Source organism: Podarcis melisellensis, assembly GCF_964234715.1.
Source record: "Podarcis melisellensis genome assembly, chromosome: 2".
NCBI classification, from domain to species: domain Eukaryota; kingdom Metazoa; phylum Chordata; class Lepidosauria; order Squamata; family Lacertidae; genus Podarcis; species Podarcis melisellensis.
Window position 1 is genome coordinate 82,476,542 of NC_138529.1, and position 23,470 is coordinate 82,500,011.

Consider the following 23,470-nt stretch of genomic DNA (forward strand, 5'->3'; position numbering starts at 1 on the left):
GGGTGAAACTGGGCAGAAAGGGGAGAGAGGTGAAGCCGGCGAGAGAGGCAGGGATGGCGCTCCAGTAAGTATTGGTGATGGACCACTGTTGGAAATGGTGGCAGGGGGAACATAGTTCTGAAATCGCAGCTGCCACTGCTTCTTCTAATAATAAACAACACCCTGCTTTGGGGAGCAGTGGGGTTTGGGGACATATTCCACGCCCACCTGCATTTGATGCTGTCTTACGCTGTGGCTGCAGAGATGGTATTTGATGCCTTCTTGGCCTTCTTTTTTCTTTCAATGACCTTGAATTTTATTTTGCTCTAGGGCCTTCCAGGAGAAAGAGGCCTTCCTGGCCCAGAAGGGAAAGCAGTAAGTAAAAGTGGGGGGAGGAAGCCTCAGTATTGGGGTGGGAAATGTGTGTGATTTGGGGAGTAGGACAGAAGGTGGGAAAGAGAGAGCAAAGAGAAAGATTCAGAGCTCAAATTTTAGGAGGAAAGGTGGAGGGTGGGCTTATTGAAATCCACAAGTCGTATTCCCCAGGTCCAGCCTAGGCTTTCTCTCCATAGCCTTCTGAAAACAGTTGCTAAACTGGCATTCCAGGAACACAAGTCTTGCTTCAAGGCTTTCCATCTGCCACACATAAATCTGTATAGTACAGGGTGGCCTAAAAGTTTACAGTTGAATCAGTGAAATTCATCACAACGGATTATATGGGTACACATAACTAACACACAACAAAGTGGCAGTTAAATTTCAGGCTAGCAATTGGAAAGTATAGTGGAGTCAGATAAAAGGATTATTTTTCTTTACTGATACTGTGAAATGATGACAGCGAACTTGAGTCAAGAACAAAGAAAGTGGATTCTAAAGCAGTATACCTACTTTTGGGACACCCTGGCAGAGAGACAACGTTATTATTATATTATATTATATTATATTATATTATATTATATTATATTATATTATATTATATTATTATTCAACTTGTTATTTCTTTTCATAAGAAGCAATACAATTACATACAGAAGCACACACTGTTACTTTCTGAATGCTTTGTGTTTGAGGTTTGTTTCATATTGTGCATATTTTGCAGAACTTGTCCATCTGAATATGTTCTTCCAGAGGTTGTCTATGTAGCTGGTGGTTTTATCTGGCCAGATTGTTGGTTACTACAAGCTATGAAGCTGCAGTAGTAGCCTTGTTCCACAAAGTCATCCATTGTAGAAGTACTTCATGTTACCTTTTCTCCACTTTATTAGCATCTGTGCTAGCGTCATAGTCCAGACATAATTGTACCAGATCTCCAAAGAGATTTTTTTCTTCAGTTTTTCAAAATGTATAAGTTGCTCTTATTTTCCCCTTTACATATTGATAATAGTAGTGTCTGCTAGGCTGGGCACTTGTGATGCTCCTCACTCTGACCCATGGAGTCTGGGTAGAATCCCTGGGGCACTAGGAGCCCTGAGTGGTGATGGGCAGGGGGTGATCCTTCTGCTTGTGGGGCAGACAGTGCTTTACCAGCAGCAGAAAGCAAGGGTGAGATTCAAGGAGAAGAGATATCGTGGGGATAGAGGATTCTCTTCATAATACATTTTCCTTTCACACCTGGTTGGAATCCATCTCTGTTTTGCTGTGTGCCTCCTTCCTTCCCCACAGTAATAACGTGCTTTGCCTTTTGTGTTGAGTGTTCTACGCTAATGTAACAAACCATTTCTAGGACACTCCCCCCCCACCCTGTTGTCTTGAGAACACAGTGGGTTTTTGCAGGAATCCACCTTCCATCGATGCTGTCCCTTGCAGGCCATCATCCTACGGAAGAGGACTCAACTGAAGGAGCTTCCTATTCTCCAAAACCTGCAGTGAGGGTTGTTCAACAGTTCAGCCCTGTTCTTCTACTGAGTGGAGCAGCCCTGCTCCATAAGAATGTTCAGAAGCATTCAAGCATCCAGACAAATGACTGGAAGCTTCCGCACACTGTCTTGTGATGTCATGTCCTCTTAAGGCCTAAGGAGCCCCAGTGGAATGGACTGTGTGGTGTTCACATAGGCCATAGCCTTAAATCTGCCTCAGTAGAGCTTCTTTGTGCAGGGGAGCTCCCTTTTGGGACAGAACTCAGCACTTCAGACAGCCAAGAGGAAACAGGATAGCAGCCTCAAATCTCCCGCCCCCCCCCAAAAAAAATTACAGTCGTACCTTGGAACCCAAACGCCTTGCAATTTGAATGTTTTGGCTCCTGAACGCCACAAACCTGGAAGTGAGTGTTCCAGTTTGTGAACGTTCTTTGGAACCCAAAAGTCTGACACAGCTTTTGATTGGCTGCAGGAGCCTTGGTCCCCAAATGCTTTTGAAGTCGAACGGACTTCCGGAACAGATTCCGTTCGACTTCCAAGGTACCGCTGTATGTTTCCAGGCCATTCAGAGGACAGCCTGTCCCCTTTGTTGGAGTGCTTTATATTGCTGGTTCATGTGTGTCTGTTTTCTGTGTCATTCCCTCCCATCCAGGGCCTGCAGGGTGTTAGAGGGCCCTCCGGCCCAGCTGTAAGTAACCTTTCTTGGTAGGCCTCAGCTGACCTGAGTCATTGGCTGTGGTTGGCTTCCTCCGCTTGTTCGCTGCCTGTCTCTCCTCTGTCTGACTGTCTGTCTCTAGTGCGGTAGGAGCACCTCTGCCTTGGCATTGTGTTGTGAGATAAGACAAGGGCCAAGCAAGGCTTGCTTGAGGGATTGCTCTGGGTCTTGCTAACTCTCTGGATATTTGAATTGGATCTTTGCAGGGCTTGCCAGGCTTCCCCGGAGTTCTGGGCAGACCGGTAGGTGCTCCCTTTGCTTCTCCCACCTGCTTGCTGTATTTCACTTGCCCCTCACCTTGCATGTAGCAATATGCCTCTTGCTAACAGTTGTCTGTGGAGTGTTTTCGTCTTCACATTGCACTATAAGCTTTGTAGGGGAGAAGGTCGGGGCAGGGGGAAGTCGTTGGCAGAGCGGTCAAAGCAGAGGCCTGGGTCCAGAAAGAATGAAGCCACTTTAACCTCTCTCTGTACCTGTTGAATGGGGGTTCAAGATAATGAAGCTTGCAGTTAATATTTGTAAACCATTGTTGATGTTGTTGGAGTAAATGCATGAGGGAGAGTCCACAGCTCTAATAGCAATTAAACCGTGAGGTCACTGGGTGATTGTAGACCAGGAGTGGCTAACCATGTTTTTTTGGCCTGAGGACCATATTCATCCTTAGCCAACCCTTTAGCATCTGTGTATCAGTGGTGGGTGTGGCCACTCAAAGGACTCACAGCTCTTCTTAGGTGACCTGTGCATATAAGCTGAGGAAGGAGGGTTACCACCCACTCCCTGCTCATCAAATGATACATCTGGTGACAAGTGAAGGAGTCATTTGCTTCTGCATCCAGGAGCTGAGCTGTGTTGACTTTATTTGTCGCCCCTCCCCCCCGCTTTTTGCTGCCACTACTAAAATAAGTGGGACCTTACAGGTGGCATCAAAAGTGCTTGGAGGGTCAGGTCAGACCCCTAGGCAGGGGCTAAAGATCTCTGCAGTAGACCAAACGACCATCTCTCTGCCTCAGGCTTTCCTCCCTCACCCCAATAATATAGAGGTTGTTTTTCCTGTCCCTGTGAACCATTTGAGACATGTGATGTGTACAAATAAATTTATTTTGTGAACTGGAGGTGTGCAAGTATACAAGTATGCTTCACAGGAACTTACACAGTCATTGCAACACCCAAAAAAGTACAGGTGTGGTTTGTGGAGAATCACTGGGAAATGTACTGTGTCCTGCCAGTTCACACAATCCTTTCCCTGAGTGTCTGCGAGCATGAAGAAGCTTGATTGCATTTTGGAAATTCAATGGTGAAAATATCTCTGAACTGTCCCAAAGTGGAGAGCTCTCCAGGAAGAGAAGTTCATATACTGAGCTTTGGTTTCAGTGCTCCATTTGCAGTACTGATTATGTTTCTTCATTCATTTCAGGGTAACCAGGGAGATACTGGACCACCAGGCCCTCCTGTAAGTAAAACTGGCTTTTTTCCATGAGATGTTATTGCATCCTAAAATCCACTTAGCCAACCATGCATAGAAAAATAAGGGTCCTCAGTGTTTGGGGTAAGGATATGTAGTGTGTGCAGTCTGGATTGTTCCATTATCTAGTAGGCTAAGTTCTGACAGGAGACACTACCTCCGACTTGATCGGAGACAGAATATGAAGTATTGCACAAGAGATTTATGGCAATAGTTGCTTCCTTCATTCAGTATCAACCTTGTTGTGCTTTGGTTACTGAAAACAATTGCCTTTTTTCTTTTCAGGGTCCCATTGGCCCTCCAGGCGCTCAAGGTCCACCTGGAATAAAGGTATGTATCTGATTTGATCACCAAGAAGCCAAAGAATGATAGAGCTTTTAGAACTACTTTCTACCCAAACCAGTGACAGCTGGAGGCTTACACTCCCAGCCTTCACCATGGCCTGTGGGGAACACCACAAACACATCTCTGAATTCCCATGGAGAACTCTGTTTTCTAAAAAGAAAATGGCATTGGAATCCTATTATGCCAGGTGGTTAGTCCACACTCTTCTTTGCAGAAAATGAAGCAATTAAAACTTACGTATCTGACCGACACAGATTCATAATAGTGAGTTGTTGCATTTTATTCTTCCTATTTACAGGGCGATGCAGGAGAGCCTGGCTCCAGTATCCGAGTAAGTACCTCTAGCCTTCCCTCCCCAGCACAGCTTTCCTTCTGGTTCCTAGTCTCCTAACCTAATAGATGTCATTTCAGGGCCTTTGCTCATTGCCAAAGTGCTTCTCGTGAGTTTGACCTTTCCTTTCTGACTGTTGATATCTCAGTGTTTCTTGAAAAGCCCTGTTAGTTGGGAATTCAGTACCATTGGTCCGGCTGAGTGTAAGTTTGATCAGAGCTTTCTCATCTCTTCATTGCAGGGTTTACCGGGTCTCCAGGGGAATGTTGGACTCCCAGGATCAGTAGGACCACCGGGACCTGCAGTACGTGACCAATATGTTTCCCTAGCTTCAGAGCTATTGGAGAATTAGATTGGGAAGTTCATGTCTCCTCCTTCATGTTTATTGATGCTTCTTGTTTGCGTTTATTTTCAGGGTCAACAGGGCCCTCCAGGGTTGCCAGGACAAGTGGTAAGCTTGCTTTGCACCATATGCCAACAGACTCCTCCACACGCCATGCCACTTTACGCAACCAATGGTCGTTCTTCAATGATTCAGGCTTTGGTGCCTGCTTGAGTTGAATCCCCATTGGTACATTTCAGGCCTAATGCCCTTGTGTTTGTCTTTTTGACAAAGAGCAGCTTCACTAACCAATTCTCCTCTTCCTGTGTGGTGGGATTCATTCTCGTTGCCCACTTATCCGAACACACCCAATATGCAACTGGTTCCCTGGCCACCGTGCCCTCCGAGCAAACCTGTTTGTCCAAAACAATATGGAATGATTTCATTGCAAAATATATTGCCTCTGTTGTCCCCTGTGTACAGACAAGTGCAGGCACTAATTCCAGCTGTTTTCTCTCCATGTCTTAGGGTGAACCTGGGAAGCTAGGTGTGCCAGGAAGGGATGGAGTGCCAGGGAAAGACGGGGAACCTGGACTGCCTGGGAAAATGGTATGGCCTGCAGTGTGAGGTTGTAAGCTTCCTATCTAAACTGTGATTCTTTTCAAGACTGGGCAAGACACCAAGACTCAACTTACATGATCTGGCCTTGCCTGTGCAATCAAGGTTTGGTTACAGAAGACTTTGCATTCTTAATACCTCTGTGGCATCATATGCAGACCAGAAAAAATATTCTAAGCCACCTAACTCTATCGCATTTTTGGATAGGGTCAAGTTAGCCATTTTTGAAGCTGAATTCAAGACAGGGCAGTGGTTTGAAAATGAATTACAGTAGTCATACTTTATGGTCAAAGAGGTCACCTTTTATGTGAAGTCCTCCTCTTCAAAGAAGCAACTGCTCCCAAGCATTTGAGAATCGCTAGCTGTAATCCTGATTGCACAGCCCAGGGCAGTAAGAAACATTTTACACAATGAGACTTGCTTCCAAGTAAATATGCATAGAGTTGCATTGTCATTGTGGGGCAAGGGAGCCTACCTAAAGTCTTACATGTTATTAACTGCTTTTCAGGGTGTCCCAGGACCAGCAGGACCTGCCGGACCCAAAGGAGAACCCGGGGATGCTGGGCTCCCAGGACAAGTGAGTAACAATCTTCTTCTTTTTTCTGGAGCATATGCTTTATCTTTCTCTCATTTGTTCTACTAAATATTTTTGTTCTAGTAAATACTGGCTGAATTTCCCAAATATACATTGTTTCTAATAGTTATTTGTTTAAAATATTTTTACCACTGCACTTGGAAGCACTCAAGGTAACTTGCAAACTAAAAAAAAAAGACAATTATAATTTTTTTACAATGAACATTGTCTCTGTTTTGTTTTATTTTATTTAATGAAATCCAATATACCATTCAATTCTAGTAAAACTTCAAAGCAGCTTACAAAACAGCAAGAACGTTAAATTAAAATTACCAATAAAGGTGATTGTCTCACTTTGCCGTTAAGCATCCATCTCTCTTTCTCCCTGACTGTCTATAGAGTGTTGTGGGGCCTCCTGGAGCAAAAGGCGAAAAGGTAAGCTAAAAACAGGAAAACAGTACAGAGAACAAGGTGAGGGGCACCAATTTGGGGGTGACCTCTGATGCCAAAATGTCTTGGGCCCGCCTGGTACAGTGTACTGAACAACAGTATGATGCATTCTGGTGGCACAAGTTGACAGAAATACAACAGACCTGGGTCCTTTGGCAGCTCAGTGAGGATTGTAGAAGCAGTTTCAGGATTATGACTCGAAATCTGCTTGCCATACAAATATTACCCCTTGAAAAGTGGTGGTGTCTGCAGTGGGTCAGATCAATGCTAATTTATTTATTTTATATTTTCTTACACTTATAGCTAACTGTACTTCTGTCATGCAATCCAAGGTCATGTTTGTCTGGTTCGCAGGTGGTGGCCCATCCAGCCACTGATCCAGACCTGCTGAGCTTCCGCATAGTGGTGACCTCATATAGAGCTTTCAAACTGTATCATGGAACTTGGATGCCATAACTTGTCAGAACTGTGCTGCCTGTTCACTAGCGCCGTGAGCTATGGCTCTTCTGTTTCAAAAAATTTCCAGCAAGACTGAAAAAGGAGCATACTCTCTCTGTGTTCCATAATCTTCATGGAATCTAAAGAGGGAAGTAAATTCAGTCAGATAAAACAAATGTGCCTGCCACTTACTTTCTGGAAGTGTAGGGAGAAGAGAATACCAGCTTTTGAGGGTGCGATGGGAAGGTTGACTGGATTTGAAGGGAAGCTTCAGCAGTACTGATAATCCACATTATCTGTTTTAGGGTTCACCAGGTGACTTTGATGGGGAAATTTTTGGAAAACCGGTGCGTTGGCCTTTCTTATTACTTTTTTTTCCATTTCTGTTTCTCAGACTCTTGTTTCCCAAGCCAGGTATCAATGCTGATCTTTCTATTTTACAGGGTCCCAAAGGTGATCGAGGCATTCCAGGCCCTCGAGGAGAAAAGGTGAGAAACAGATTTCCAGGAAGGAGCCTTGGTGTACTCTCTCTGAGTCTGTGTCTGTGTCTGTCTGTCTGTCTGTCTCTCTCTCTTTCTCTCTGGAAGCTGAGGACTTCATGGAAGCCCTTGAAGCCTTGGCTCATTTTCAGTGTAGATACTTCTAGATAACTTTCCTTTCTCCATGCTAGGGTGAACCTGGGAATCAAGGAGATCCTGGAGATCCTGGAGAAGATGTACGTACTGTGTAAAATGAAATGCTTGATCAAGCTACCACTGCAAGGAGGGACCCCTGTCCAATGAATGTGACTTGGGTGCTGGAAGAGTAACCATGCATCATCTGATTTGCTAAAATGGGGTGCCTGTTTCCCTAGGGAGGCAACCTCCTAGGGTGAACGATTGAACGTGTGTGTGTGTGTGTGTGTGTGTGTAGAAACATAGCTGCCTGATATTCATGAAGCAACACAATCCTAGGTGAAAATATGTGGACAGGCTAGGTAGTGACAAAAGAACCTGAGGCAAGTCCTGGATAGGTGAAAAATAGACCTTGTAAAGTGTGATAGATTGAAATGAGTTTATTTTTAGAGTGGTTATTCCTAATGTAGTGCAATACCCTGGGGAGGATACCCAGTACCAACAAAACTGGGCAACCTTTTCTTTAAAACCCCCAAAACAGAACTCAGTCTATAACATACCCAAGCAACTAGTTCAATGGTTACTAACGCTTAACAAAATCTGCCCATTACTTGCTAACATCTTTCTGCCTATCCTCAGAGGATATGATGGCCGATTCCCTCACCCCGTCTCTTTTATACTGCCTTTTTTATATTTGAAATATGTTGCCACATTCTTTTCTCTCCTGCCACCTTAGCATCGCTCTTAGCAATGCATCTAACACCTTTTGCCATTTTTCTGCTTTTGGATTTTAATAGGGAGCCAAAGGATCATCTGGAATCAAGGGAGAAAAGGTATACAGTGGTTCTCATGTGTTTTGTTGAAGCTTTTGTTGGTTAAAGTCCAAATCTTAAAGGACAATGTGCTTTCATTGTCCATGTACAATATTCTTACATGTTCCTAACTCTGCATTGTCCCAAGTATCTGTTAGTGGCTAGGAACTCAGTAGCAGTCGGAATGGTGCTGATCAATGGGGACTGAGAGCATCCATGTTATATTTCATCTGAACTATTCTGTTCTTGTCCAGTTTGCAGCCCACAGAGGAAGTTTGCCCAGTCCAGTCCAGTCCCCACTGAGCCTGCTGAGTTAGGGACGTTGTTGTCTCAACCAGAGCCCAGAGTCATCTTGGGTTCTATCCCCTTGGAAGAGCTGTGAGCAGCCTTTAAAAGGCCTGTAGCTATTCTGCAGTCGCATGGCTCTGTGTGGTTGGGGAACAGGAGAAGCTGCAGGTGACTCAACCTCAGACACTGGAGATGATAGGAGAACCACATCCTCATCCCAGGACAGTGTAGAAGTAAGTGCTGAGGGATCCCCTTCAAGGGGGACAGCTAATACACCATCTACATCCACCTGAGATTGACACTGGGACCCCAAGGTAGGGACCATGACATCAGCTTGCTTCCCAGTCAGTGAGCCATCTGATAATGAACTAAATTATGCCATCCCTTCCATGTGAGCTAACCACCCACCATTTGCGCTCTCAGTGCAGTCCATTGGGACATAAGCAACCAGATCTTAATATTTATTCATTATCTAGACACACAATTGCTTTTTCTTTCATCTGCATCATTCAGGGTTCACTTGGGATTGGCCAACAGGGACCTCCTGGGCAAACTGGACCTCCAGGATTAAAGGTAATCCCTTTCCTGTTACTTCTGTGACCCCATGGTATGCAGCTTTTCAGAAATGTTCATGTTCCCTGCCCCCCATTTTGCTCCTTTACACAGCTTTAGCCTCAGGATGCATAAGCCTCTTCAAACTATTTCAGCACTGCCTTTGGTGGACAGCTCCTGCTGAAGAAACTTTGCTATTCTTCTAACGGTTTGCAAATCAGAACCAGGAAAAAGTAACATCAAAGTACTATATCTTAGAATACGGAACCAAATATGGAGGAATGTTAATGTTCCATAGCTGAGATTGTAAATTTGGAAATTGCTTCATTCAGTACTATACACTAAGCCTGAGTTTCTGTTCCTTTGAGTTTTAGCCAGACAAAAAAGATATTCCAAAGGCACATAATCTATTCAGTTCTATTGTCTAGGTATATTCGAAAGGTTAGAATAATAATAATAAAACTATGAGTGCAAGCCTCATACTTTGCCACTTCTTTTATGAATTTGTGGTGAAAATGGTTGTCAGATGTTTGGGGTGGGGGAAGAAGGGGGCGTGGCCATAAGGATTACCTATTTCTGGATCTGACATAATGTCATGTGGTTTCTTTTCAGGGAGACCCTGGCTTGCCTGGACCCCCAGGACCTCCAGGTTCACCAGGCGCAGCTGGGATTCCAGGCCAGCCAGGTCTGAGAGGAGAAAGCGGACCAGCTGGCCTTCCAGGTCCTCCAGGAGAGAGGGTAAGGGAGGTCACCGCCACCACCCTTCAAACTCCAATGCTCTTCCTTCCTTTGTTGTCAAGATAAATTAAGGGTAGTCTTTAGGAGCCACAAGGAGCTTCAGGTGTGTAGCTGTTCCATGACTGAAAATTATTCTTTTGTCGGATGCTTTGATAGGTGCCCCAGGATTGGCATGTGATTCTGAAGTTGTCCACAGCAATGAAAATTGTCCTAGTTTATTTGGGCTTGCTTGTAGCCTTTGAGCAACCCAGCCTGGTTCTAAACGAAGAGGGACATCATGTGGTTCTGGATTTGGGTTCACTGAAAAGGATGGATTGTTCTAGCCCAGCTTAATAAAAGCTTTTGCAGTGACAGCTGTTTTCCTTACCAGGGTCAGACTGGCTTTCCTGGAAGGGAGGGCACTGCAGGACCTCCAGGTCCACCTGGACCACAAGGACCAGCGGTATGTACAGCATTGTCAATGTGGGTGTATGGTGAGGATTGCATAGATAGATAGATAGACAGACAGACAGACAGACAGATGCATTCTAGCTGGATCCTATCCCATGTGCCACAGTGTTCCAGGTGTGTATTCCTGTGTGGGTGCTGCAATATTAACCTGGTTTTTTTTCCTCCCCCCCCCTTCCCCATCACTTTTTTATTATAGGGTACCCAAGGCATTCCAGGAGTGAAAGGTGACAAGGTAAGCCCTGATTGTGCCCAGTAGCCTCCAGAAGCTCTGAAAAAAAGATGGCGATCCATACATGGCCCCACCTGCTTAATTTGTACAGTGTGCTGTTGCTCAGGGCTGCTGGTCCTTATGAATCTTGGTGCGTAGAATTTGGTAGAATCTGGCAACTGATTAAGAAATCTAAAAAATATATATCAGTTTCTAGTGTAAGAAAGGCAGGTTTTAGCCCCTATTGTCTCAGATCAGATACTCTCAGTTTAAGATCTTGCAGGAAGTTTGTTTCTGCCCAATATCACACTATATAAACCAAAAAAAGAAAAACCAATGAACTGCTGCACTTATGAGACTTAGTTTTTTGCATTATTCAGAGAATTGTTTTTTTAAAAAAATAAATAACTTTAATACCTTATTAAGTTATATCAAGCCTATTTTTTCCTTAGAAATATTCTGACAAAGTTTGAGGATCTTTAAATAAATGCAAAGCTTTGCTGAGTTGCTGGCTCCTTAAATTTATTGAGAAAAGGTTGCACATAGCAAGAGGATGGATTTTCATTTTCCTCATTTTTTTATTTTTATGTTTTTTAGGGGGCCATAGGTATTGGGCAGCCAGGTGCTAGAGGCGAGCGAGGAGATCCAGGACCCCGGGTATGTATCTTGATTCTGCTTCTCAGACTTAGAACAAAACTTGTGGGGTGGAATCAGGTCACCTAAATATATAGCTGTGGCAGTCTAACTGTATCAGACAAGCAGCAAACAGAGACAGAGCAGTTGGGATTTTACACTGTTTGAAGGAAAAGTCCGTAGCAACCTTTTAGTTTCTGGTTTCCATGAGGAGGAGGAACAGATATTCATGGCCATCAGGCAACAAAAACTACTGGCACCATTTTGTCTTTCTGTAGAATAAACCTTTAGAAACCCAAGCAGAACCCGTACTTCGATATTTTCTGAAGATCGCCTTAGCTCATGGGTTGCCAGTTTGGCAACCTCCATATGTTGCTTGACTACAAGTCCCATCATACCTGAACACTGGCCATGTTGGCTGGGTCTGGTGGGAGTTGGTTTCCAACAACCTCTGGAGGATGTCATGCTGGCTGCCCCTGCCTTAGCTTAACTTTGATGTGGCATCTTCAGGATTCATCTGCTTGCTGAGTGTTGTTCTCGCGTAAGGTTCAGTCTACAGCGACAACCGCAACCTCTTCCCCACCCTGTGCTCTTTCCTTTGATCTGCTTCAATGCCCTTCTCTGCTTTTTTTCTCCTCAGGGTGAAGATGGTCGCCCAGGGATGGAAGGAGATCGCGGGCCTGCTGTAAATATCTTGACTCCCCTTCATTCTTTCTCTGCTTCCTCAAACCTGATCATAAGAGTTGGTTGTCATTCTGAAATGACCTCCCTTCTGTTTTGTCTTTAGGGGCCTCCAGGAAACAGAGGGGAGAGAGGTGACAAAGTAAGTAAAGACTTTTTTGTGGGCTGGGCTGGGGAATTGTAAGAGGGAAATGAATGAGGTAAAGGCTGCCTTCATGTCATCCCTTCCTTCCTGCTGACCATTGAAATAGCAATGTTTTTAGGAATGAAACTCTGGATCGGGGCCACTGAAGGAAGGCTAAATCAGATTATTTGTCTCCTAGTGTCTCCACTCTTGGGCTTATGAGCAAAGGGAAACTTATATTGCAGAGACTGAGCATCAACCTCTAAGTGACTTGAGGCAATGAAAATGGCTAGCTTTTTTAGCGTATTCTGTAAATTTTTATTTATTATATTTATATTTTGCTTTTTACTCACATAAATCACTAAGTGGCTCACAAACTATAAATAAGAATAAGAGAACATCACAAAAACAACATGAATCATATAGTATGATTAACAAATTATCAGCAAAACATTTACAAATCGTCAGGAAAGCAACCGCATTCTATAAAACGCTATTAACAAAATGACTAAAACAATAAGCTAAACAACACATCCACAACAAAAGTCGTACCATAAAATTCACAAAGCCCTACAGCACTCATAATCCACAAAACAATATTAACATGAACAAACTAGCAACCAAAAACAAACTAAGCTCTCCACACCCCCAGGACTCATAATCTTCCAGTCAGTTCATCAAAAGACACCACATGTCCGTGGTGGCAACATGGTTCAGAAGGTTCCTAGGGCTGGAAGGTGGGGCAAGGCAGGTGGAAAAGCCATTGCCTGATGGCCAGCACAAAGTCTCGCTCCCTTCAATATTATAAATATTTGAAATTATATTGACAATTCTCCAAATATGTTTGCAGTTGGCCTAGTCTGAGGAGTAGAAAATAACCTGAGTGAGACTGGAATCTTGAGAATGATGAATTCAACAGACTTATTTTCACCTTTACTTTCTTCTCTCCTAGGGAGATGTTGGGCTCATGGGGCTGAAGGGAGACAAGGTGAGAGCTCCGTCTGTGGCAGGATTGTGATGACTGAACGCAACCTTGTGGGATTCCAAGCCCAAACCCTTCAAAGCAAGGAAGGAAGAAAACACATCCCTGCTGGCAAAGCTACTTCTGCAAACACCATGTTTCCGCCTGATGCACATTAGTCTGGCCTTGGAAAAGAAGATATCAGGGCATTCACTGATGAGCTTCCACCCACATACCTGCAGTAGCTCTGCTTATAGAGAGTCAGGTGGTGTGTGTATGGGGAAGGCTGTAGCTGAGAGGTAGAGCATATTCTTTACATGCAAAAGGTAACAGGTACAAGCCCCAGGTAGGGCTGAGAAAGAAACTCCTGCCCAAAAGAGACCACCTGCCTTTCGTTATAGACCATACTGAACTGGATACAGCCATGTTCTGACACACAATAAGGCAACTTCCAATATTGGTATAGTTAGCGGCATGTGGCGTTACCCCTAAACTGCAAGTTTTTTTTCCTGACCTTGCAATTGCTCTAATCATTTTGTAGCTATGAAGTAAGCTAGTGCTCTCTCCTGGGTTTGTGCCTTGGATTTTGCTTTTGTTGATGCGGTCTGGACTGAAAATTTGAATTAGCCCAGGAGAAAGTGATTGTTGCTCGCATGACCAACAGGAGTGGGGGATGCAGGCATATGATCTGATTGGCAATTGCTTTCTCTCAATTGCAGGGTGACACTGCCGTTGTGGAGGGCCCACCAGGTGCTCGGGGGAACAAAGGGGAGCCAGTAAGTGTCTTGGCTTTATATATAAAGAAACCTCTACCATGTGGTGGTGGTGGGGAGCATGTGGCACTGAAGTCTGCATCCCTAGTCCTTTCAACTAGTTTTCTTTCCTTGTACCTGTTGATGTTTCACCCAATATCATATCATATACCATTTGTTCTCATCCGACTGCACTGCTGGTTATTTACTGATAATCCCTCTTTCCCATCCTTTTCTAGGGAGACCGTGGCCTAAAAGGGATGGAAGGTGACAAAGGTGACAAAGGAGACCAAGGCATCTCTGGAGAGAAGGTACCAGAGCAAATCCCTGGGTACCTGCATACATGACTTGCATTGGGTTGGGGTTGTATACCTGTGTCTGAAGGCAATGAGCAGATATGGGGCCATATTTTACACAGATCATAAAGTCGCCAACTCAGAACAAGTGGTAGGGGGTTTGGGGGGGGCTGCAAAACACTACTAGGACATCAGCAAGGCAGGCTGAAAGAAGTAGGTTCAAATTCTAAATTCTAACTGGTGTACAATAAGGTTACCAAAAGATATAATAACGGTACAATCACTTAAAATTAACCATAACTTCAGAAAGCTTAAAGTGCTTCCTGAAATAAAAATGTCTTCACCAAGTTCCAACAGGGAGGAAGCTTGTCTGATCTTGGCTAGGAAGAAGTTGAACACATGACTCCTAAACTCTGGCTTTGGCCTATAGTAATTTTGTAAAGTGATTTTTGTCCCTTCAGCACCAGGATGGGACAACCAACTTCTTTTCTCTGTTGCCCATATTTTTCTTTAACGTTCACTTTTATAACCTATAGGGAGCGAGAGGTGAGCAGGGAGAGAAGGGGTCAGCAGGATTCCCAGGAGCACGTGGTCCTGGTGGGCAGAAGGTAAGAGGTTATCTCATAGTTCACTGATTACTGTTGTCCTATATGACTTCAAGAATGACACCGTTTGACTGGTGGGGATGTTGGGTGTGAAGAATGCTTTTTCATTTAGGGTGGGTTTAGGAGACACCTGCATTCTTAAAGACGACTGCACAAATGACCCCGCAGGTTTCATGTCTAAAAATATAACATGGCCGTACTCAGAGGTTGCAATCTAAAGTATTGGTAATATGGCTGGTTGACAGCAGTTGGATATCGATGTGATCTCGTCTTCTTTTCAAGTATCATTGCAGGTACTTTGAAACTTCTGCTAGCAAGAAGGCTGCCATTCTGGAGTGGCCTGTGCATGTTAGAAAGTTCAAAGATGTCAGCAGAATGATGCCCTTTTGTAGTCTTCATTGTTTTTAGAGACTCTCATTGAGACCAGCAAAAGTTTTAATTTAGATTGTGAAGCTGAAATGGACATCTCCCAGCCTTTGATCTTTATTGTATGCAGATCTGTGTGCAGGTTTCTTCTTTAGCATACCTGCCCACTTGACTTCTCACCTTTGTATTAAGCATTTCCATATTGTTTATTTGCACAGGGAGAAGTTGGTGCCTCAGGAGAACCAGGAGAGCCGGTGAGGACTTGTCCTTTGCTGCTTTTTCTGCTCTGTCTTATGCAGATCACAGGCTGAGATTCACAGTGACTTGCCTTCCTCTTTATCCCTCCAGGGCCAACCCGGGAAGGATGGCATCCCAGGCACCAGAGGGGAGAAAGGAGACATGGGTCCTTTTGGGATGCGAGGTCCAAAGGTGTGGCATGGCGTGATTTGCTTTCTTTTGTGTTTCTCCCTGTCATCCCGAGAGATACTTTCCAGAGAAGGAAGTACCGTATTTTTCGCACCATAGGACGCACTTTTTCCCCTCCAAAAATGAAGGGGAAATGTGTGTGTGTCCTATGGTGCGAATGCAGGCTTTCTCTGAAGCCTGGAGAGTGAGAGAGGTCGGTGCGCACCGACCCCTCACGCTCTCCAGGCTTCGCACACCTCTCCGCAAGCAGCGGGAGCGCTCCCGCTGCTTGCGGAGACTTGCCTGCATGCTGAAGCCTGCACGCGCTGAGCTCAGCGTGCCCAGGCTTCGCGGACCTCTCCGCAAGCAGCAGGAGCGCTCCCGCTGCTTGCGGAAACTTGCCTGCATGCTGAAGCCTGCGCGCGTTGAGACTTGCCTGTTTGCTGCTTGCGGAGACTTGCCTGTTTGGGGGCTGGGGTCGGGGGAAGCTCGAGCTTCCCCCGCCCCAGCCCCACGCCTGGGGGGGAAATAATTTTTTCCCCTTTATTTCCCCCCCCCAAAAAATTGGATGCGCCCTATGGTCCGGTGCGCCCTATGGTGCAAAAAATACGGTACTATGTGAGCCCCGTCACAAAACAGAGTGGAGCTGAACCTCTCTGGCAAAGCTATTTCAATATACTTGAGAACTATCAAAGGGAAAATTCAGATTTTGTGGTGGTTGTTGGGTGTGTTGCAGCTTCTTATAGCCCGAGACTGCTTGTATTATCAAGAAAATGTTTCTTCATCTTGTAATCAATGATTGCATGTAAAAGCTGCCTCTGTAGCTCATCAGAAATAGATGTGAAGATCCTTGGATTATATTGGCAGAATACATCCCTTGCTGGCCTGGCACAGTGGGTAAAAACCTTGGATTGGATGTGGGAGATCCATGTTCAAATCATTCCTCAATCATGCAGCTTATTGGGAAATTCTGTATTATTCATCCTGGTCCATTTCACCAGATGGTTATCATGCTCTTGTCACCAATGGGCTTGCTGTTGTTTTGTCTGGACGGGGTCAGGAAATGTATTCTAAAATCCTAATAATTTTTTGTAAAGAATGGCAATGAACTGTGTACACTGAACAGTACTATAAAAATGGATTAAGACTCATTTGTGGTGTTCTATTTCTCTTCTACCTGTTTTAGGGGGACCGAGGGATGAAAGGAGCCTGTGGCCAGGATGGAGATAAGGGGGAGAAAGTAAGTGCCAAACTTTGGTCCCCCCCCCCTTTTTGCATTATGACACATTGGGTGGTACTTAAATAAATAAAAATGCCAGTGTAAGGATTAGCGCTAGTGCAAGGGGATTCCACCCCCCCTCTCTAAAGCACTAGAAGTTTTCAAAACATTGCTTTGGGCAGACACAGAATCTGTATGTGTAACTGCACAGAAACTCCAATCAGCTGAGCAATGGGGGGGGGGAAGGGTTGCTGTTCCTGTTCCTCAGCGATCCCAGCCTCAAAAGGATTGCTGTCCCTGCACTGCTGTCAGCAGCACAGGGGTAGCAACCACTGCTGCATCAGGATCACTAGGTATTCAAGTCTTTAGCCTCCCCTTTCTCCAGCAACCCTGATGCAGCTGAGATCATTCTGCGTACATGTGTAGCATGTGGCTGTGTGTGAGAGAGATGTGTGACAGTACAGCAGCAGGAGAGGGTGTGTGGGTGTGTGTGATTGTTCTTATGTCCCTGCCCACCACTGTGCCTGCCCATCACTTCTTGTTGCCCTTGAGGGCAAAAAGGTTGCCCACCTCTGTCCAAGAGAGCAACTGCTCTTCCTATGAAGAGTGTGTGATCACACTGCTGTGCTAGCACCCAGCATTTCCTTCTCTTGTGTCCTTTCTCACTATTGGACCCTCCGTCTCTTCTAGGGAGAGCCAGGCCTGCCAGGCCGAATGGGACTTGCCGGAAGGAAGGGTGACCCTGTAAGTGTTCCCAGCGCATGCCAATGAAGCAGTGTGTGGCAAGACATGTGTTTAGAGAGGTCAGCCTACCTTGTGCTTTCTTTTCCTAGGGTGAGGTGGGCCTGCCTGGAACCCCAGGAATCCCCGGGAAAGAAGGCCTCATTGGACCCAAGGTATGGACTAGAGAATATTTATGTGGACTCAGTTAGTTGGGCTGGAGGATGGCCAGTAATATGAAGCTGCATCCCAGCAAGATGGAAGTACCAAGGATGGGAACCAGGCAGAGGACCTTGTCGGTAGTGGCACCCGCCCTGTGGAACACCCTCCCACCAGATGTCAAAGAGAACAACTACTACCAGACTTTTAGAAGATATCTGAAGGCAGCCCTGTTTAGGGAAGCTTTTAATGTTTGATGCATTACTGTATTTTAATTGATTTGTTGAAAGCCGCCCAGAGTGGCTAGGGAGGCCAAGCCAGATGGGCGGGGTATAAATAAATTATTATTATTATTATTACTACTACTATTATTATTATTATTATTATTATTATTACTACTACTACTATTATTATTATTACTATTATTATTATGTGTTCTTGGGTCTGGTTTTTCTTTTGGGGGGGTGGTCTTTATGAAATGCTTACTCTTACAGACACATCTAAAAAGTCCACTTAAGTTATATACTTGATCAATATGTTTTTTGTTATTAGGGCGACAGAGGATTTGATGGCCAACAGGGGTCCAAAGGAGACCAAGGAGAAAAGGGGGACAGGGTATGTTGTCATTTCCCTGGAAAGTGGTGAGCTTTCTGGTTTCATCAGGATCAAAGGTAGTCTCAGACTGCTGAAGAATTTGAGAGCATCCCTGCATGTCCCTTTTCTGTGCTCTGGCCTTCGGATGTGCATGTGATGCCTTCGGACATGTGCTTCATCTTCTGTGTGTCTGCTGGGCAACTTTGAGGATGACGCTTGTGAAACCTCATTAATTGCTAAGCAAAGCTGCTTCCGTCAAAAATTGCAAGGCCCTTTCCATAAAAAGTGTGGCGTGTGAAACAGGAATCACATTGTCTACATAGAACTATGGTAGACATATTTCATTCAAGCACATGACGAAGGCAAAAAGAATTGCTCCATAACCCAGAAGGAATGGTATTGGCATCAAATGAAAATGAACAGTGGGCCAGTATACTACAACGTGCAGTAGGCACCTGATAAATGCATCCCATCTGATAGAAAGAACACTGTTGTTAAGGGCTGTAAGCAGCTGTGATAACACTGGAATCCTCCTATCGGTGAAGTGCCTTTTGTTTTTGAAGGCATGGAGAAAATCATCTTACTATTTGAACTATTTTAGTCCATGTCAGCATTGCATAATATTGGCCTTATGCAGAAGCAAGGGGCAATCAGTTTTGTTTGCAGGTTAGGGATACCATGTTCCTATTCTTACCCTCTGTTCCTTATTTCATAGGGTGCTCCAGGCATTATTGGCTCTCCAGGACCCAGGGGCAGTGATGGACCACCAGGGCCCCCTGGACCCCCTGGCAGCATTGGCCCCAAAGGCCCAGAAGGGATTCAAGGGCAGAAGGTAAGTGCCCATAATTTCCACACCACTTTCCTGAAAGCCAAATGTCTGTGCTTTTTTAAAAAAATAAAAAATGGTTGATTTGTTGCACTAGGGCTTTGATCTGCTTCATTTGTGCAAATCTAAATCTCTGGTTTTGCGCTTGAATCCCTCCCACAAAATAGTGATGATCTGGAGGCCCCGTGTCCCCCCCAAACCTGCTGTCCCTTCTTCTTTTTAAAGGGCCACATAACTTCTGAGCTGGAGAGGCAATGCAAGAAGTGCTAAAAAATAAAGCAATGGTCTTGGTGTGTTTGATTTCCCCATTTTAGGGTGAGAGAGGGCCACCAGGAGAGTCCGTTGTAGGAGCCCGTGGAGTCCCAGGTCTGTCAGGAGAAAGAGGGGAGCAGGTTTGTAAATATGTCTGTAAGTCCCTTTGGAGAAGGCTTGCTGGCAGGATGCTTCATTTACTTTGAAATAAAGTAAGGTGAAGGAATTCCATCAGTTCTGGTTTGGTGTTATTCAGATTTACCCAAGGTGCACAGGCCACTCTGCAGAGAGTTTGAGCTATTGAGCTAGGTTGTCCAGGGGCCTGTGGGATTGCAGAACTGGTAAGTCCTTTCTGCACAAAACACACACACACTTACTCCAAATTTCACTGGAGATTTCATCTGGCTGGGCTTTAAAATCTGCCACCAAAATCTATCTCTCTGTGTGTTTAAGCCACAACCCTAGAACAGAAACCTCATCGTATCTCAAGTCTTCTGGCAAAGTGAGAAAACTCAATTTGACAGGAAGCTCATTTCAGCCTCTCACAATGCTGCACCTTTATATATATTTTCTACATGTCTTCATGAAACCTCAGTTTTAATTTGGACTGGCAACTTGTAAGTGCTTTGATAAAAGAACACATAAAAAACTATTTCAGGATCAGTAGTTACTTTGGTCACACTAGTATCTCCAAGCCAATAAAATGAAACCGACGGGCTCCAGACAACAGCAGCAACAATGCCCAACTGATGGAGCCCCAGTGTAGAAGTTTCCCAGGGATCACTAGGAAGGCTGGGGAAGGAGCCACACACTGAGCAGGCCAAGACTGGACAGGGTCAGGCAAAGGAGCAAGTTCTGTAGAGGAGTTGAGAACCATAGGTGGAAGGAGTTTGTGGTGGGTACTTTGGCTTGCTGCAAGGAGGATACAGGAAAGAAAAAAATATTAGGCACAGCGGGGAGGAAAGGGAAGGGAGCGAGGAAATCTCTGGCTATCAGCCAGATGCATTTTCTTTCAGCCGTAGGATCCTTGGATACCCTTGCTCTCTAGGCTGTATTCTCAGCAGTAGAGATCCGAAACTAGCTGGCAGACTGGATCCTCACCGCCCACACCCTTATATGCCAGATTGGCGGGGAGGAGCACCTCTGTTGGTCACCTGACATCACAATGGTGTCCGGTGACATGTTTTCCTTTGCCTGCACCATTTGAAATCAGACTTTGCAGGTAAAAGGCATAGCACTTGCGGGGGTTGGCAGTCAGTTGATTGGCGGCACTTGCAGAGCCGCTTGCTTTGGAAAGCAGTGCTGCTGTTAGCAGGTGTAGAGCAGGTGGCAGAAAATGGCTAATTAGGGCCATAGGTTCTGAATGATGTGCAGCTCACCTGGGCTAAGTAAGGGCCAAAGGCTTACGTTATCTTCTCACAATGGCAGGATATGAGCACTGTAGCAGTCTCCTCCTGCTCTTCATTCCCAGCAATTCATATTCAGAAGCTTCCTGCTTCTGACACTGAGCACCTTCTCTAGCTTATATTGCAGATCTTCCAGAAATCGAGTAAGTTTCTTAGCATTATAGTGTATTGTCTTCTGTCATCAACTTGCTGAATTCCTTTGTTTTTTGTTGACAGGGAAGTCCAGGGCTTGATGGCATCCGAGGAGAGAAGGGGGATCCTGGAATGACGGTGAGGAGAGAGACCTAAGTTCTCTGGCATGACACTCTGAATAAAAACTCTGGGATGGGATGGCCATTTCAATATTGCTAGTCCTATAGTGGCCAATGGCGATTAATGCAGCCAAGTTTCATCCTTTAGCAGGAAGTCAAATTCAGTCAAATTCTTGGTCCTGATTTCCTTTAAACTAAGGTTACCAGATGTCCCCGTTTCCCAGGGACAGTCCCCGGATTTACAAATCAGTCCCCTGACAAAATCCTATCATTCCTACTGAAGTTGAAAAGTGTCCCCAGATTCATTGGAAAAAAATCTGGTAACCTCACTTTAAACTTGCTCCCTGCTGCTTCATCCATTTTGACTCTGCTCTTGTGCTGGAATGTCTTTAGGCAACAGAAGTTTGCACTCTTAACATTCCCTGTGTATATCTCACATTGCTGCATCAGCCATGGGAGACTCATGTAGGGGTAATAGAACTCATCATGCTACGCACTGTCCCCTCTGCAGGAAGAAGAGATCCGTCTGTTTGTCAGGCAGGAGATGAGTCAGCACTGTGGTAAGGCTCCACCCGCCACTAGCCTTTGGCCACCTGCACCTCCATCCTGCTGTTTTCTCCCTTGACTCTTCCACCTTATTCTGTCTCTCTTGAGTGTCCTCCTCCTCCTAGTTTCACAGGTACCCTAACTGGGCCTGAAACATACTTGTTCCATGGTGATAGGTACCCATGTATTTCTCAGGCTGTCCCTTCGGGAGTGTTCTGTCCGAGCCAACTTGTTGTGCAAAAGATCTGGGACTGGATTATCTGCTGCTGCCTTCTTTTTTTAATTGAACTGCAGTTGTGGGTAGGTGGGAGATGCAGTAGGCATGGGGGTTGTGGGGTGTTCAACTCTTCCCTCAAGTGCTGTTGTGTCAATCAAAATCCACCTCCAGGGGTTTTTTTGCAGGGGAATAAGTTGCACAGGGGGAAAGGCAGGTTAAATTCCACTTCCTCCCACTTGCTGCTGCCAAAGAAATTGACAGTCCCTCACCCCATGGCTATGTTTCGGTTGCTTTCAAATCTTCCACATAGCATGTAGTTTGGCCTTCAGTGCCTGAGACCCCAAACTGGGTACCTGGATGAATTAATCGCCTATTTCTCATTTCAGCTTGTGGAGGCCAGTTCTCCCCTCCTGATCGACGTGAGTATATTTGTTTCTGATGGATCAGGTTCCTCTTTGCTGTAATCAAAATCCCAGCCAGCAGGAGCGACTGGCATGGTGGGACGCTGCCAAGGACCTGCCCTCTCCACAACTGCGTTGCTGCCTTGTACCAGAATGGGGTGGGGCAGAACGGCAGCAAGTTTGGGGTGTGGGGGGGCACCAGTGGCAGCTGCCTAGCCCCACCCCAGCACCTTCCAGGGAAGCAGCAGCAGTGCTGCTGTCAGGAGGGCAGCTCCTCAGCACCACCCCACCATGCCAGCTGCTCCGGCCAGTCAGCAGTAAAGAGCAGCATCCTGCACCTCATGGATACAGGAATATGGTTTGTGCTTCCAGGTATGCAGCAGGCTTCATCAGCTCCCTACATCCTTTGTAATGGGCACTGTTTTTATCACCCCATTTGTGTTTTTAATCAATTTATTAATTAGCGCTTTTCCAGCTATATTTTGTAAATATCAAAGTATTAGTGACCTGTAATGTGAGTGTTTCATAGCACTATCATATTCATTTTGGGGGGGGGGGAACAATACAGGGCAGAACTTTCCAATCGCCTCCATTTTAGCAAGCTGTTCAATGGCAGCATCTGGAAATGGGTTATAGTGTTATAGTGCTGAGTTTGATGCTTGAATGGGAACATAGTGAAATGAGCAGCAAAGCTTTGGGAAAACCTAGCACAAATTATCTTCCTCTTTGTTCTCAAGGGAGAATGGTGTGTGCGGGGAGAGGAAACAGAGGAATACAGGCTGAGGAAGAATTTTGGAGGGGTGTTGGGAGACCATGAGGATCTCAACAGCACAGGGAGTCTCAATAGCATGCATATAAAAAGCATCCCCAGAAGTGCCAGCACCAGGGGTGGGAGGCTCTGAAGCAGGGCAACATGCCTCAGTCACCTGTGCTCAGGAGCTTGTGGTCAGAATTGGATTTCCAGAGGTGCTGGGAGGACTCGAGGGATTTCTCAGGGCTCCCACCTGCTTTCACTTCCTCCTAATATCTCACAGATAAATGCTGCATACCTGGGAGCAGCCAGTGCTGTTCTTATTCGTCTCCCTGGCGTATACTTTCCGCTGTTTCACTAGTAGAAGCTTTCCATGTGTTGTTGTGTAGTGCTGAAACGTTGATCCACCCAAATGTGCCAGGGCTCAAGGGCACAGTCCCGCTTCCAGCATGCAAAACTGGGACACAATTCAGCCGTGCAGACTCTGGTCTGCTTTGCAGAAGGGTCCTCTGCCACTACAGGAGGATATGCCTGGCTGAATTGGAAATGCCAC

At 45.4% G+C, this 23,470-nt stretch overlaps 1 protein-coding gene across 5 annotated transcripts in view; it reads left to right on the plus strand.

Moving 5' to 3' along the window:
* The window catches only part of COL7A1 (collagen type VII alpha 1 chain), a 103,140-nt gene that overhangs the window by 74,930 nt on the left and 4,740 nt on the right, over positions 1-23,470 (plus strand). For 4 of the 5 annotated variants that reach the window (XM_081900925.1, XM_081900928.1, XM_081900927.1 and 1 more), the window contains 37 exons: positions 2-64; positions 310-354; positions 2,488-2,523; positions 3,965-4,000; positions 4,298-4,342; positions 4,656-4,688; positions 4,930-4,992; positions 5,104-5,139; positions 5,539-5,619; positions 6,137-6,205; positions 6,602-6,637; positions 7,396-7,437; positions 7,534-7,578; positions 7,761-7,805; positions 8,502-8,537; positions 9,318-9,377; positions 9,969-10,094; positions 10,465-10,536; positions 10,741-10,776; positions 11,350-11,409; positions 12,026-12,070; positions 12,173-12,208; positions 13,143-13,178; positions 13,871-13,927; positions 14,143-14,214; positions 14,736-14,807; positions 15,389-15,424; positions 15,519-15,599; positions 16,762-16,815; positions 17,485-17,538; positions 17,628-17,690; positions 18,226-18,288; positions 18,983-19,099; positions 19,408-19,485; positions 20,968-21,021; positions 21,514-21,562; positions 22,152-22,184. In XM_081900925.1, coding sequence (XP_081757051.1) covers positions 2-64; positions 310-354; positions 2,488-2,523; positions 3,965-4,000; positions 4,298-4,342; positions 4,656-4,688; positions 4,930-4,992; positions 5,104-5,139; positions 5,539-5,619; positions 6,137-6,205; positions 6,602-6,637; positions 7,396-7,437; positions 7,534-7,578; positions 7,761-7,805; positions 8,502-8,537; positions 9,318-9,377; positions 9,969-10,094; positions 10,465-10,536; positions 10,741-10,776; positions 11,350-11,409; positions 12,026-12,070; positions 12,173-12,208; positions 13,143-13,178; positions 13,871-13,927; positions 14,143-14,214; positions 14,736-14,807; positions 15,389-15,424; positions 15,519-15,599; positions 16,762-16,815; positions 17,485-17,538; positions 17,628-17,690; positions 18,226-18,288; positions 18,983-19,099; positions 19,408-19,485; positions 20,968-21,021; positions 21,514-21,562; positions 22,152-22,184 — 2,065 coding nt within the window. Of the gene's footprint in view, position 1; positions 65-309; positions 355-2,487; positions 2,524-2,756; positions 2,793-3,964; positions 4,001-4,297; positions 4,343-4,655; positions 4,689-4,929; positions 4,993-5,103; positions 5,140-5,538; positions 5,620-6,136; positions 6,206-6,601; positions 6,638-7,395; positions 7,438-7,533; positions 7,579-7,760; positions 7,806-8,501; positions 8,538-9,317; positions 9,378-9,968; positions 10,095-10,464; positions 10,537-10,740; positions 10,777-11,349; positions 11,410-12,025; positions 12,071-12,172; positions 12,209-13,142; positions 13,179-13,870; positions 13,928-14,142; positions 14,215-14,735; positions 14,808-15,388; positions 15,425-15,518; positions 15,600-16,761; positions 16,816-17,484; positions 17,539-17,627; positions 17,691-18,225; positions 18,289-18,982; positions 19,100-19,407; positions 19,486-20,967; positions 21,022-21,513; positions 21,563-22,151; positions 22,185-23,470 lie in introns of all 5 variants that reach the window. The other variant, XM_081900926.1, reaches the window with a different exon arrangement.